Source organism: Chanos chanos, chromosome 9 (assembly GCF_902362185.1).
Source record: "Chanos chanos chromosome 9, fChaCha1.1, whole genome shotgun sequence".
NCBI lineage: Eukaryota > Metazoa > Chordata > Actinopteri > Gonorynchiformes > Chanidae > Chanos > Chanos chanos.
In genome coordinates this window covers 10505981-10519450 of record NC_044503.1, presented here as the reverse complement: position 1 = coordinate 10519450, position 13470 = coordinate 10505981, and the positions used below count along the sequence as shown (strand labels likewise).

Sequence of the window (13470 nt, the reverse complement as noted above, 5' to 3'; positions counted from 1 at the left end):
TAGTATCCTACAACGAAGACCAGCTTTCATTAAAAATCCCATGTAAAAAAAGAAACAAAAAAACAGATGAGTCATTGGTAAAGGTTAAAAAAATATTTATTGAACTTGTATAAAAAAATAACTTTCTAATATAATTTACAATGCTAATTCAAATGACAAACGATCCAAGCTGCAATCATGCAACTAGAGGTGAAAACCTTAATTATTCATTTATACACACTTATATGGACAATCTCCTAAACAACGCACAGCAGACAATTCAATGTAACAAAAACTTCAGTATTCTTTGCCATCAGTAGACTTTAATACACCATGCATTGCAAAATGGAAGTGCTCTGTAGGTCATTTACATGTATGTACAACCTGCTGTTCCAAAAAATTTCATTAAATATGGTATAAAATATATTTTAATAATCTGTGGACCCTTCAGTGTGGAATGAAAAAAAAAAAGGTCGATTCTCTATAAATAAATAAATAAATTCCACTTAGATCTTGTCTGAGAGACACTGAAATAATAAATATTATATACACAAGCCTTTTCTTGGAATTGTGAGGCATAAGACAAAATATATATATATATATACACACACACACACATATTTACAAATATTAACAAATGAATAGATAATTTAATTGTTTTTTTTTTCCTCTCCATGTTGTCATTGCATTGCTGTGTGCATTCATGACAGCATGAGTGGTAGCTGTGTGTAGTGGAGTTGAGGTGAAGACAGAATTGACAGGTTAGGTAGCGAGGTAAGACCGTTTCTTTATCTCTGCACTGTTTTCATGAGGTTATTTGGTTAAACCCTTGACTTGTGGCAGTACGGCCAACGTTTGCTTTGGCCCCGGCCAGTGAGATGGAAGCAAGAATTGGCGTCTGATTAAGGATAAGAGCGGTACAGTGGCTATTGTTTCAATTCAAGTATTTCCAAAAAAAAAAAAAGAAAAAAAAATCCCCCAAGAACTGAACTCATACACAAGGCACTAAAATTAGCTCCTTTCCTCTCTGTGTGTTGTTTTTGTTTTTTTTTCTGGAGCCCTGTACTGCAGCAGCAACCTCTATTCATTCAGACTGCTCACCTACTCTGAACAACAGTGTTTGATCTTGGTCCTCTCTGACATACACACATACTACTTCATGTTTGAATAGCACGTCCTCATCAAGTAATGCTTCCCTTCTTGCTGTGCCTGACTCAGTAGTGACTAACAAAGGCATTTGGTTCTTACAGACTTTCAGGCTTCAAATAAAGGGGCCTGTACTAGCAGTATTAGGAGGCTAGGAAACAACATCGCTAGTCTCCTTCACAGCAACTGCATACAGCTTAGCCTGGTACTATTTCACCAATACCCAGCTGCCAATGCCAAAACAAATATTCACAGCGACATTTGTTTTTCTTGTCTTTTCTGCATTTTTGTTTTGTTTGTTTGTTTGTTTTGTCTGTTTGTGTTTCGGTCCTTTGGACAGCCACGGTTGTGCTTTGCAGAGTTACAGTCTGTGTCAGTGGATTTTGCTGCAGTCATTTGCACACAGTGACGGCGGGGAAGGCAGCAGGCTCGTGACTGATACTGTGGAGGCGGATCTCTGTGGTCTCCGTAGGGGGCGCTGTGTTCAACATCCACTGGTGATTGAGGATGTCTTCGAAGGACGGCCGATCCGCCGGCCGCAGAGACAGACACCACTTGATCAGCTGCTGACATTCTGTAGACACGTGGAAAAAAGCACGGTTAGGGATGTTTACTGTTTCGTAAAAGAAGATAAAGCGGCTTGTCTGTGTAATGAGTTGAACTGCATCTTGATTTGAGACTCACCAGTAGAAATTCGTCTCCTGAAGAGGACCTGTCCCCGTACTATCTCTTCATCTTGTTCAAAGGGGATGTCCCCACACACCATGTCATACAACAGAATGCCAAGGGACCAAACTGTAGCAGACCGACCGTGGTACCGATGGTATTTGATCCATTCTGGTGGGCTGTACACTCGAGTACCTGTGTCCAAACAACACATGGGGGAAAAGATTAGTACATATTCTGACAGAAACTCTGCTTGTATGGTAACCATTCACATCAACACAAAAAGATGTCTACAACAAGTCCTTGAAAAAAAATCAGTGAAACTGCAATGACCTTTGTCTGACACATGGTAATCAAAACAAATAATTGTAAACGCACGGTGCGATGAGTTTAAAAGTGTTTACAAAATATTATCTGAATTACTGTTTAGAGTAAACGACCGAGGTCATGTGCCTGTGAGCGTGAGGCGTGTGCGCGAGCGAGCGTGTGGGAGGATAGGTTGCCATGTGACTTGTGTTTACAAACTTTGAGTTGTAACAATATCGTTTCCCACCAAAGGGTGGCGCTAAAAGTTGTCAAAGCCTCTGGAATAATCGTTTCCTCCTTTACGCCATACTCAAATAAAAACAAACCCAATCCCTTAAGTTCTTAACATTAAAACTAGCTTTAACGAAGAGCAAGTCTGGGCAAAGAAGTGTCGGGTTTTGTTACACTACGACTGGTTGCAATGAATGATTCTTTAAGGCAGGTCAAACGTAGTACTGACGTGACGCGTTTGTTTCCAAACAAGATTCACGATATCCTCGCTTTCAGACTTGAAGGTCAAATTAAAGGTGCAACATGCTCAATAAATGATCTAATTTTAATTGCCAGAAAACTATTCTCAGGTAACCTCAAAACATCTTTTATTATAATGAGTATAAATGGCTTTTAAAAATCGTTGTATGCGCATGGTTATTGGCACACCGTCTAAAGGGCAGCCTACGCCTGTCCCCGATGCCGCCAACACCCCGAAAGCTCTTAATAAATTTAAGGAAAAAAATGTTAGAAAATTGCAACAAACTGTCAAAGTCTCTCCTTACCGTCGAAATCGGTGTAAACGGTGTCTTTGAGGAGTGCTCCTGATCCAAAGTCAATAAGCTTCAAATCACCAGTCCGGAGATCAATTAGAATGTTTTCATCTTTGATGTCTCTGTGTACAACGCCGCAGTTGTTGCAATGTCGCACCGCTTCTAGTACCTGGCGGAAAAAGTTCTTTGCCAGCTCCTCGGGTAAGGCTCCCTTCTCCGTGATGAAATCGAATAAGTCCTTCACATTTTCCGGTCTTTCCATGACGATGATGAAACTATCTGGTCGTTCATACCAGTCAAGCATCTTTATAACGCCACGGAAACCCGTCCCGACCTTCTTCAAAAGGACAATCTCCATGGGGACACGGGCACCATTGGTCTGAAATAAAATCAAGGTCAGTTAAGGCGTCAGTCTCCATGTTTGAGGCATCGCGCTGACTGTAAGCTCGTCTATGAAGAATAAAAAAGCCAACAGCGCTGTAAATACTCACCAGTTCTCCCCATTCAGTCACTCGATCTTTCGCCACATGTTTTATGGCAACCTGTGTTTAAAATATATTAACCTTAATCAGTTAACCTATACCAATATAAACAAACCAAGAAAATATACCAACATATGTAAGTGCCATTTGCTGCGTTTATACGGTTTAACTCCACTCCACATCAAGGAGAGCCTAAGTCTAAAATCTAAAAACACAGCACGACACGGTGAAAAAAGGAACACCTACCGGCGCCCCGTCGGCAATCCTGAACCCAGCGTAAACTGTTCCGAAGCCACCACTTCCCAGCACGGAGCCAACCTGGTAAACCTTCTCAAAAGGCTCCTTATCTTTCACTGTAATTGTACACATAGGGAAAATTAATACAACTTGAAGCTGAAATTATTACAATCCAATATGAAATTCAAGGCGAGGGCAAATAGCTGGGCACATAGTCCGCATTAACGTTACTCCCAATCGTCGTGTGACGTTGGGTCCGCATTGCTAACGTTAGCTAGCTCCCACGCCAAATTCAAAAGCACAACACAACGTCCTCTAACCTTGATGAACTTGAAGTTGGATTTTTGCTGGCATGTCTACGGTTGAGATGTGTGCAAATGAGTTAAACTTCGAGAGAAGCATTCTTTTAATCCCCGAAATGTTGGGTTTTGCACGAGTAATCCAATGATTATGTCGAATTCCAATGTAGAAAGCCGAAGACGGAGCTATGAATCCACGCTGTCGAATAGGGCAGAAAGGCAGTACAAAACCGTTTGCATCTAGCTTGCTCCAGAAGACGACGCGATATTTTCCAATTCGAGAGAATATGTTAATATAAACAAAGTAAAAAAACAACAATAATTTAAAACCGGAACCGAACTGGCAAATTAAACGAAAACGTATTGATCCGTCAAGCTTCACCACCTCAGACACCGGCTTTCTGGGTCGTGATTGAGGGGCAGGACAAAATATATATCCATCGTAAATGGGAGTAGCTTGAAGCAACTACGTCACATTTACCCCCGCCCGCAGGAAAGGCTCGACCAATGAGTAAAGACTTGGCTTTCCTCAAAGAGGTCAATCACATATGAAAATAAAGGAAAACCAAACCGGCTAGACGACGTGGCGGGAATGAAAACGCGCCAAATAAAGATTCTTTCCTGTGTACAGCAGGCATGGGAGATTCTGAGGAACAATCATTAGCTCAGTGTAATTTGATAATCAAATGAGCGGATCAATATAAAGAGCAATTGCAAGAGAATGCATTAAGAGTTTTACATGATATGCATTATTTACACAGAGGACTAGGCAGGGCTGCATAATTTTTATAAATGTTTGACATATGTCAAATACAAAGTTTCTCTATACCAGACGAGGTCATTAGGTGCAAGTGACGTGAACAAAACTATGTAACGTCCAAAAACACTGATTGTTCTCTCTCAGCGTGTCCTATATTAAAACAACGTTTACGCACTTTTCTCACTTAGAGTCTGGGAGGTGCGGAGGGTCGGTTGAACTCACTGAACTTGGAGCAGAAAAGGCACCGGTCCAGATATGACGTAATTCCAGTGTGTTAGATAAATCAAATAGGTCTAAAGAATATTTTGCCAGAATGCAAAAACCGTTAGGAGCTCCATCGCATTAAAGGCTGTTTCGTTCCTGCCGTTAATAACAAGTATGTCAGTATTTCGTAACCACGTTGCATGTATTGTTTTAAGTTGCTCTAAGAGGAGATTCTGCACGAGGATACATACCCAAACTGCCCACTCAATTTCAAATAAGTTTACAGAAGTTTATTAAGTATTCGAGGACAACTGGCTTTATTTAAATAACAAACAATAGTAACTTCGCCTCAAAGCACTATGGAAAATAGGCGCATACCATACATTCTTTCGAATTGGGTGGCCGCGTTTTACTCGGTAGCAGGATGTGGGAAACTCGAGATAAAAGACATCCATTTACCCCAACCCCCACCCATCCCTTGTCTTTTCCCGCGCATTATTGCATGAATGGCACAGTCTCTCTCTCTCTCTCTCTCTCTCTCTCTCTCTCTCTCACACACACATACACACACACACATACTTATGAACGATCACAACGTAATTTACAAACATGCAAACATATACTGTACCTTATTTTTATAGTTCATATTTACAAATTAACATTGATAATTAGAGTTCCTATAAGTAAGGAACATATGGGCTAATTTAGTCTGATCCTGTAACAACTTGCCAGTTAAAACTTTCTCATGAGAGAGTTACGTACACATGCAGGTATATATATTTTTAACTATTAAGTCAAAATATATGTCATATATGTCATATTTTTGAAGATATTGTGAAATTACTTCAATTATGCACTATATAAATTTTTCTGGAAACAGATTAAACATTGTTCAATACAGAATACACAATAACAGTGAAATTGAACTCAGGCACAAGACTAGAACTTCTGAAAGTTCTCCAGCAACCTCTCTTTGGAAAACTGCCCCATAAGCCCCATAAACAGGTTGAGTGTGAATCTGTTTGAAATCCTATTGGTGATGTATACTCTAGAAACAGCTCATACATTCCAGTGAGGTAAGTGGATGCTATACTAAGACCTTCAGTCCTTGACAGGGTACAGTGGTGTTTGTGTGTGTGTGTGTGTGTGTGTGTGTGTGTGTGTGCGTAAGTGAGTGTCCTGCCTCCCCTGAGTACCATGGCTGATTATAGAAAGGGGTGGTCGTGAGAGGGTAAGAGCTTGTGAGAGGGGAGACGCATCAAATGAGGGCTATGTAATGTCAGTGTAATGACAGCAGTGCATGGTGGACATCTCTAGGTGCCTGCTCAGCAGAGTTGGAGTGACAGCACCACCATGCCTCATCTATCACGGGGCAGCCCTTGCTTTTATTAGCTCAGCTCTGGTTAACAGAGACCGTGCGTTAGGAAGCCAAACCTCTGCTCCTCAACCTTCTTACCCCAACGTTTTCATTCTGCTGCTCCGCTTTGTTGCTATCTGGGACTGACATCACCCTGCTGCCAGGAAGGGCTTTCTCCGGTATTTATGTGGTCAGGCCAACCCGACCTGCTGTTCCGTTACACTGGTTGGCAAGAAACAGGAGAAAAACAATTCTAACGCACATTGTGTCGCTACGTACAGCCAAGGAAATTCTTTGGAGACAAGAGAAGTGTCAAAGGTTCCCGTTGGAGGCATTATTAACGCATACTTTATATAACACGCGATGGATGATTTTATCATACAAGAAACATGCAAGCAGTCAAAAAGCTTTCACAAAATAATTATAATGTAAACATTAGGTTATGTAAAAGGAGGAAAATAACAAAGAGGTAACTGGATCGAAAGTGATTACAGGAAGGGTGACTTAGAATGAGGCCAATCATTGGCATAATGTTGTCGCTTTCTATCGTCTAAGGCACTGTCTAGATCATCCGGAGAGACCAAACATTCATGCAGCATTTAGCCAGTGACTCCATCGCCTTCTGACTCTTTACTGTAATTGTTGCCATGACACTCTCATGACACTGTAATTCCCCCTTTACCACTTCAGTTTGACACTCAATTAAATGTCCAGTAGATTGCTTCACCACTTGCTCCCTTATACAACACTTGTCCACCCATCTATCAGGAATGACAATCAGTCACCTCCACAGCTGTCTGAAGGCTCGACCCACTGCCTCTCCGTTGGGGGGTGTCGGGGGGTCGGGGAGGGGTGGGGGGCGAGAGTGAAAGGATGGGTCAGTGTCCTGCTCGTAAAGGCCATGGCGGTGAAGGACGGGGATCCCCAGCGTTGGCTCTTGTTTTTCCTATGTCAGCCTGACTGTTTGCTATGTGTGTGTAAAAGGCTGTTTACAGTTCACTGGAAACCACCATCAAATCACACTCTCAAAATGAAGCGGTGTTAGCAGACAAGACCTCTCATTGTCTTCATCTGTATTATTCTCATTCAGAGTATTTGCTAATGGTCACGGGGAACAGCAGTGGTGGTGTTGTCAAGGGCTATAAACAGACCTGTAATCAGTGCTGTGACTGATCTGACCTTTGTTTAGTGCTGGTTCTCATGCTGGGAGGCCTGCAAGGGTTTCCTCAAACACATGACTGACGTAAAGATCTGCAGGCACGGTGAGAACACAGGACAGGTGCCTGTAATGACCAGAGCAGACACTGCTAGTGTTAAAGATTACACTACCATATGGGGAAAAGGGTAAAACCACTCCCCAGATCTCGCTTTGGATACCCAGCTCAACACAGGTGCATTGCACAAAGAAATTAGTCAAACTAAGGTGCAATTTGAAGACATGAGGTGCCGTAACAACTTTCTGGGAAGCTTTTTTTTGTTGTGGTTGTTTTCTTTCTTTCTTTCTTTTTTTCTTATAGGGAAACCAAGCAAAACTCACACAAATCTCCATTTTTAAAAAACTAAAAAAAAACAAAAAAAAAAACACTCAAAACTTTATTGTGACCGTGAGCTATCATGGGGGCCTATTACACACCGATACCACGTATTGGTTTTACTTACCCACACCAACACTCTATTATGTCAAACCTATTGGACGTTTCACATAATCATTTAATCAGAATTGGCAGCTGTCATCCCTCTGAAGGATCTGGAAGTGAGTGACCTCTCCCTCCCCTTCCCTCCTCCTTAACTGTCAACCCTGACATGCGGATAAATGAAGAGAAATTGCTTCTGAATTGCTGCCCAAAAAGGAAGAAGGGTAATGAGTATTTTTAGCCAGAGATCAAAAGGGCAGAGGATTTGGAGAGCAGCCTTCGGTGTGGCCTCTCCTCAGGTAACCTGACTGCCAACCACCCCCCCCGAACCCCACAACCCACCCCCACCCGTTCACGGTCCAGGCTCTGAAAGGTCTTGACTAGAGGGAGGGTGGGCCATGGGAAAAGCTTCTGGTGGACATCAAAGTCTGAGGTTATGTGGGAAAGGCCACTGGAGAAACCGGGGTTCACACGGGGTCGACTTTCATGTCACTAAAGGCATGGGCCAGGGTCAGAGGTCACAGACATACCTGTCCAGCAGCACTGAGGCCCTCTTCCAGGAAATTAGCCTCACTTGTCTCAATTAAGCGGCTGCTACTGAAAGCCAGTCTTTGTTTAAGAGACCTGAGAGTAAGTTAAGCGACTAATCTTTTTTTTTTTTTCTGCTGTGGAAGGACAGACAAGAAAGTCATAGGTCAACCGTGTGTTACTGTCATTTGTCTTTTTGCAATGCTGTGTTTGGTTGCTGGGTCTGAGTTCAACCTTAAATAAACATCACCATGTAATCACGTGACTCGTAACAAAACATACATGTGATCCATCTGAGTCAAAACTGAAATATATCAATCGTCTCATTTATTTTTCAACTCCATATTCGTGTGATTCTTTACTATTTCCTCCCTGGTGTAAGCATATAACATATTTTTGTTTACATACGCTCTTGATATTGCGTCTAATTCTTTACTCTGTGAAACAGTCAGATATTCAAGCACTGGTTTTTTTTGGCTTAGCCCCAAGAATGGTAGCAATATCCCACTGCTACTGTACGGGCTATAAGGGTCACGGAATGGCAAATCGCCCAGTGGAATGTGATTCAGTTTTGGCCGGTCCGGAATTTGCTGAACCAGAGGGCGGGAAAGAGCCCGTGTCACCTTCCCACTCGGGCAGAAATAAGGATCTGGTGTTTTCCCTTTGGAAAACGGACACGGCCTGGTAATGACTCCATTCGCCCACCCCTGCTCTCAGATTCCCCTTTATCTCACAGGGAAATCGACGACTGGGACATTGCACCCAAAGCTTCCTCATCAAAGCAAATTAAATTCACCTCGCCTAGGGGGCTGTTTTATTTGACAATGTCTATTGATGAGCGCAGGTGCTCATGATGTTGTAAACGTTTTCACTGTATTCGGTTTCTAAATTTACATTTTTTCCTCTAGTAGAGATTGGATTGGTTTTTCCCACTTTTCACTTCCTCTTTCTTTTTTTTCACACTCACATTCATCTTAGTCAAAACGAGGCGACTAAGACGCTGCTCATGTTTCCAAACAGCGACATCCTGGTAAAGTCCCTCTTCAATGTGACAGTGTTTGCTTTTCGATTTATTTGCATCATGAATGAAGTGAGAGACGCAGCCTGTGAGGTTTCGTAAGTAGCGGGGAGACTTCTTTCTCTCTCTCTCTCTCTCTCCCCCCCTTTCCCCACAGGGCATAACAGTGTGAATCCCCCTTCTGCTCTCTGTTGGAAAGAAAAATTCTGCTCTGATTAATGAACCAGATTTCTGACACCTTTTTTCATTCCCCGTCCTGATTTAGCACTTTCATTTCAGAGAGCCCTTTTTTTTTTTGGAGTTTCACCGCTGGCATGTATTCACTCTAACTTTTCAATGTGGCAATGTGAGTAGGAGGTGTGCCTACCATCTATTGTTAGCGATAAATGAATTGGATAATATGAAAACTGGGAAATAACCTTTCAAATGGTCCCATTGTCACACGCGCGTCTCGTCATTTGGAAACTTGAGAATGCTTTAAGAATGTTTATAGTTGGCTGTGGCACAAGCTAGAACCCTTCCTGGACACTTGAGCTGTGTATAAACAAACATGCCGGTCTAAAACTACGTAGATCAATCAATGAGTGTTTTCTTCACTCCACTCTGGTTCCTGAGGTAAAATCCTAGTGATGATGGCAGCATAGGCAAAGACGACACACCCAAGTCAAATATTCATGTGTGAAGAAGTCGGCGTGGCGTTGACAATGGTGTTTATCTAAGGCTTTGGACAGTTTTGTATGAATTACATTACAGTTTTTTTTTTTTCTTTCAGTCAATAAAGAGAGGAAGACACCTGTAGTCAAACCTTTTGAAACTGCTGAAAAAAAAAAAAAAAAAAGCATTTCGTAATGATTTATTTATATAGACGTTCACATTCCAGGAATCTGGAAATAGTAGCATGCTAACATCCCTTCTGTCCTTCCCTCCCATTCCCCGAACAGCTGCCCTAACCTCCAGCTCCTTTTCCTTAGAGTGAATGGAAGAGGAAGCACATGAGGGGGATAATGGATCACAAATTACTCTCATTACCCTGTGGACCAATAGGTGCTGGATAGGATCACTGGGGCAGAGAGAGAGAGAGAGAGAGAGAGAGAGAGAGAAGGGATGACCGGTCGTGGACGGAAAGAGAGGTGGACGGAAAAAAAAAAATGTCTCTGTCGTATTGACTGTAACACTGTTGCTAATTCTCAGGCGTGTAGTCTCAAGTGTACTGAAGATCTCCCTCTCTACAAAATGCGAGATAACGTCTAAAATATCATATGACTTTCTCTGACACCATCAGATGCCAACATTCATCGGGCATGAGCGTGTGTGTGTGTGTGTGTGTGTGTGTGTGAGAGAGAGAGAGAGAGAGTAAGAGTGTGTGTGTGTGTGTGTGTGTGTGTGTGTGTGTGTGTGGTGGTGTGGTGCTGTCAGATATATGTCAGTGTGCTCATTAAGATGAGAAGCAGAGGCACATGGGTTCTCTAACATTCTCTGCTCCGCTCACGTGGAAGCGCAGCTCACTGACCAGTCAGGAGAGAGCCAACACACTTCAGCCGCCAGGTCTCCGGTCTCTTCCGCCGCTGCCGCCGAGCTCTCTGAGTGTTTACACACATGTTGCCACGGCACATGGCCCGCGGAATCAGGAAAGTCCTTTCTCTCTCCTTTCTCAAAGGCATCTCGGGATCCAGGAAAGGCCGGGAAAACTGGACCCGGGCCCTGCTCCAAACGCTACGCTAACACTTCACAGTCCCTCTGAGCCTCGACATTTAAAGTGCTTCAGCGCTCAGCAAACACGGGGGACTTCTATTTCTGTCATTAACATACCTAATTTCACATGCGCCTGTTTAAATTTCCTTTCTTCCGTAACTCCAGGATGCTATCCGCCTCCATTTCGAGCGGGGTAATAGCGTAACCTTTTAGCAAAAAAAAAAAAGGAAAAAAAAAGGAAAAAAAAAAACATTAGCGTGGAACAAAGACGTGAAGGAGTTGGAAAACCATCCCTGCCCATGTTTACATTCAGAGGTGCTGACGTCAATGCTGAGGCAGGCAGAGCGGTGCCACACATCAACACTGGCATACGTAGAAGGCATGTTTACTCATGAGCAGAAGGAAATTACCTGCAAGGTTAACAGCTTTTGTTCTATCGAAAATAAAGAACGGGAGAGCAACATCTTGGAACAGGAGAGAGAGAGAGAGAGAGCGAGAGAGAGAAACAAATATAAAAAAAAATGCATTGTTGACTAGTTCTTGCCCTAGGATCACAGATGGGTAACTTGATCTGAAGACAGACGTCATAGGTGAACCCCAGTGATTCCCATTCGTTCCTCTGTCTTTGTTAATTTAATCCTTCGCGGTACAAACAGTCATCTCTCCTTTTCCATTGACCTGACATCTCTCTTTTTTCCAAACATCCCTGTCATGCAGAAGCTTATCCGTAAACTTGACCATTCTGAGATGTGTAACACCACTGAATATATTAAAACACACTGTGAATCTACTTAGAAATATATATTGTCAGCCCCATAGACACCTAGTTTAGCCTTAACCTCAGGTAGTCTTGGGCCCCTTTTTTTTTTTTACGTAAGATGTAAAACCAGCTTCCACCACCGAAGAATTCTGACCTTTGTACCTGGTATGTTATAGTTGGATGTAAATTTCAAACCTGTTCCACACTTTCAGTTTTTAGCAAGTTTGTTCAGATTTCACGTTCCAGCAACGTGTCCCTCAGGCAGTGAGTGAGGTTCTGATCATGTGCGTACTCGACCTTAGTTGTGTAATCGTGGAATGCAGAGCTTGTGGCACATAGTCTTATGACAGTCTAAAGGTTGAAAAAATTTGCATGATCTTCAAGAAGTCGTGTTAACCTATATCTGAATGTTTCATTCACCCAGTCAGTCGAAAAAAAAAAACAAACAAGAAGAAAAAAAAATGTTTAAATTGGTAAATGTTTTACTTATCTCTTGGGTTTGACCGGAGTGAAGGAGTCATAATTGATGTGACCCAGTTAAGGTCATTTGACCTTTTTTTTTTTTTTTTTTGGATTGGTTTAAAAAAATATGTCAGGGTAGCATTTGAAGGAAGACATTGTCATGTTGATTGTTTGATCTACTGTTCATGCGATTTATCCAACCTTTGCTGCTTGGCTGTACTGATAACCAGGCTTCATCTCCAGAGCAGGCCCCAGTGCACACATTCTCTCCTGTGGCTTTCCAATGGGAAGGACCCTTTTACACATGTTATAATCTGTGCAGATTCATGTGTAAGGCTTTCGGATGACTTTTTGGTTCCATAAGGGAAGGTGTGTCATTAAGTCATGCTGGGAAGATACATTCATAGCCTCTGACCTACCACTCCCTCTCCATTCATTTCTTCACTTCTCTCTTCTTCTATTGAATTGATCTCTCACCTCTGTCTTTTAAAAGGAGATATTTTGGTCATTTGGAGTATCTCACAGATGCACACAGCAGGTCTCATACTCTAAAATCGTATCCATAAATGCTCATGTTATATTTTTAGCTAGCGATGCTAATATTACAACGCACTGGTTCATCGTGACCCTCAAAGCATTTGGACCACAAGCCAACATAAAAGGTTCACAGAGATCCTCCTATAACAACAGGTTTCAGCTTGTAATCTTTATAAAAGCACTATTTTAGAGCTAGCTGATGATTTAAAGGGGACCACCGTTGGAATGAGGTCATAGAAGAACAGCCTGTCCCATTGTCTGATAGGGGGTGAACTCTGTGTCTGTGCTTAATGCTCCAAGTATGGGAAAAAAGAGCTTCGGAGTCGATGTGGAGAATAAGCGCGAGGGAACTCTGTGTTCTTTGAGGCCCAGACAACGACTGAGAGAGAACTGATAGGACGGAGAGAAACATGCCTATGGATGAGCAGAGCATTCCACCCTGGTACATGGCGATACACAGTTGACTTTGTGTGAGTGTGCCAAGGTCACTTATGATGGGCAGCTCTGTTTCTTTTTAAGAGTGACCCGACCTGCTTGTGCAAAGAGACCCTCGTGTCCAAATGTAGAGAAACACAAGTGTGTGTGTGTGTGTGTGTGATCATTTTGTGTGTTATTTAGGTTGGTCCGGTGGACTGGCTT

General features: G+C 42.5%; 1 protein-coding gene across 2 annotated transcripts; it reads right to left on the bottom strand.

Moving 5' to 3' along the window:
- Nucleotides 1-1348: 1348 nt before the first annotated feature.
- On the bottom strand, nucleotides 1349-4259 carry pim1 (Pim-1 proto-oncogene, serine/threonine kinase). Of its 2 annotated transcripts, none has more exons than XM_030783943.1 (6): nucleotides 3901-4259; nucleotides 3590-3696; nucleotides 3353-3403; nucleotides 2874-3240; nucleotides 1810-1986; nucleotides 1349-1699 (listed from the first exon to the last, which is right to left on the bottom strand). In XM_030783943.1, exons 1-6 carry the CDS (start codon nucleotides 3980-3982, stop codon nucleotides 1518-1520), a joined length of 966 nt encoding a protein of 321 aa, XP_030639803.1. In that variant the 5' UTR covers nucleotides 3983-4259; the 3' UTR covers nucleotides 1349-1517. The 2 variants fall into 2 exon arrangements, with proteins under 2 accessions (XP_030639803.1, XP_030639804.1); XM_030783944.1 differs by having other exon boundaries at nucleotides 3590-3690.
- Nucleotides 4260-13470: the final 9211 nt, after the last annotated feature.

What these genes read in the sequence shown, in the direction of transcription:
- pim1 (XM_030783943.1), bottom strand. Translation starts at nt 3,982, where the DNA reads ATGCTTCTCTCGAAGTTTAACTCATTTGCACACATCTCAACCGTAGAC. An exon ending in CCAACTTCAAGTTCATCAAG is followed by an intron (nt 3,697 to 3,900) that starts GTTAGAGGACGT and finishes GTACAATTACAG; the next exon opens with TGAAAGATAAGGAGCCTTTT. An exon ending in GGATTGCCGACGGGGCGCCG is followed by an intron (nt 3,404 to 3,589) that starts GTAGGTGTTCCT and finishes TTTTAAACACAG; the next exon opens with GTTGCCATAAAACATGTGGC.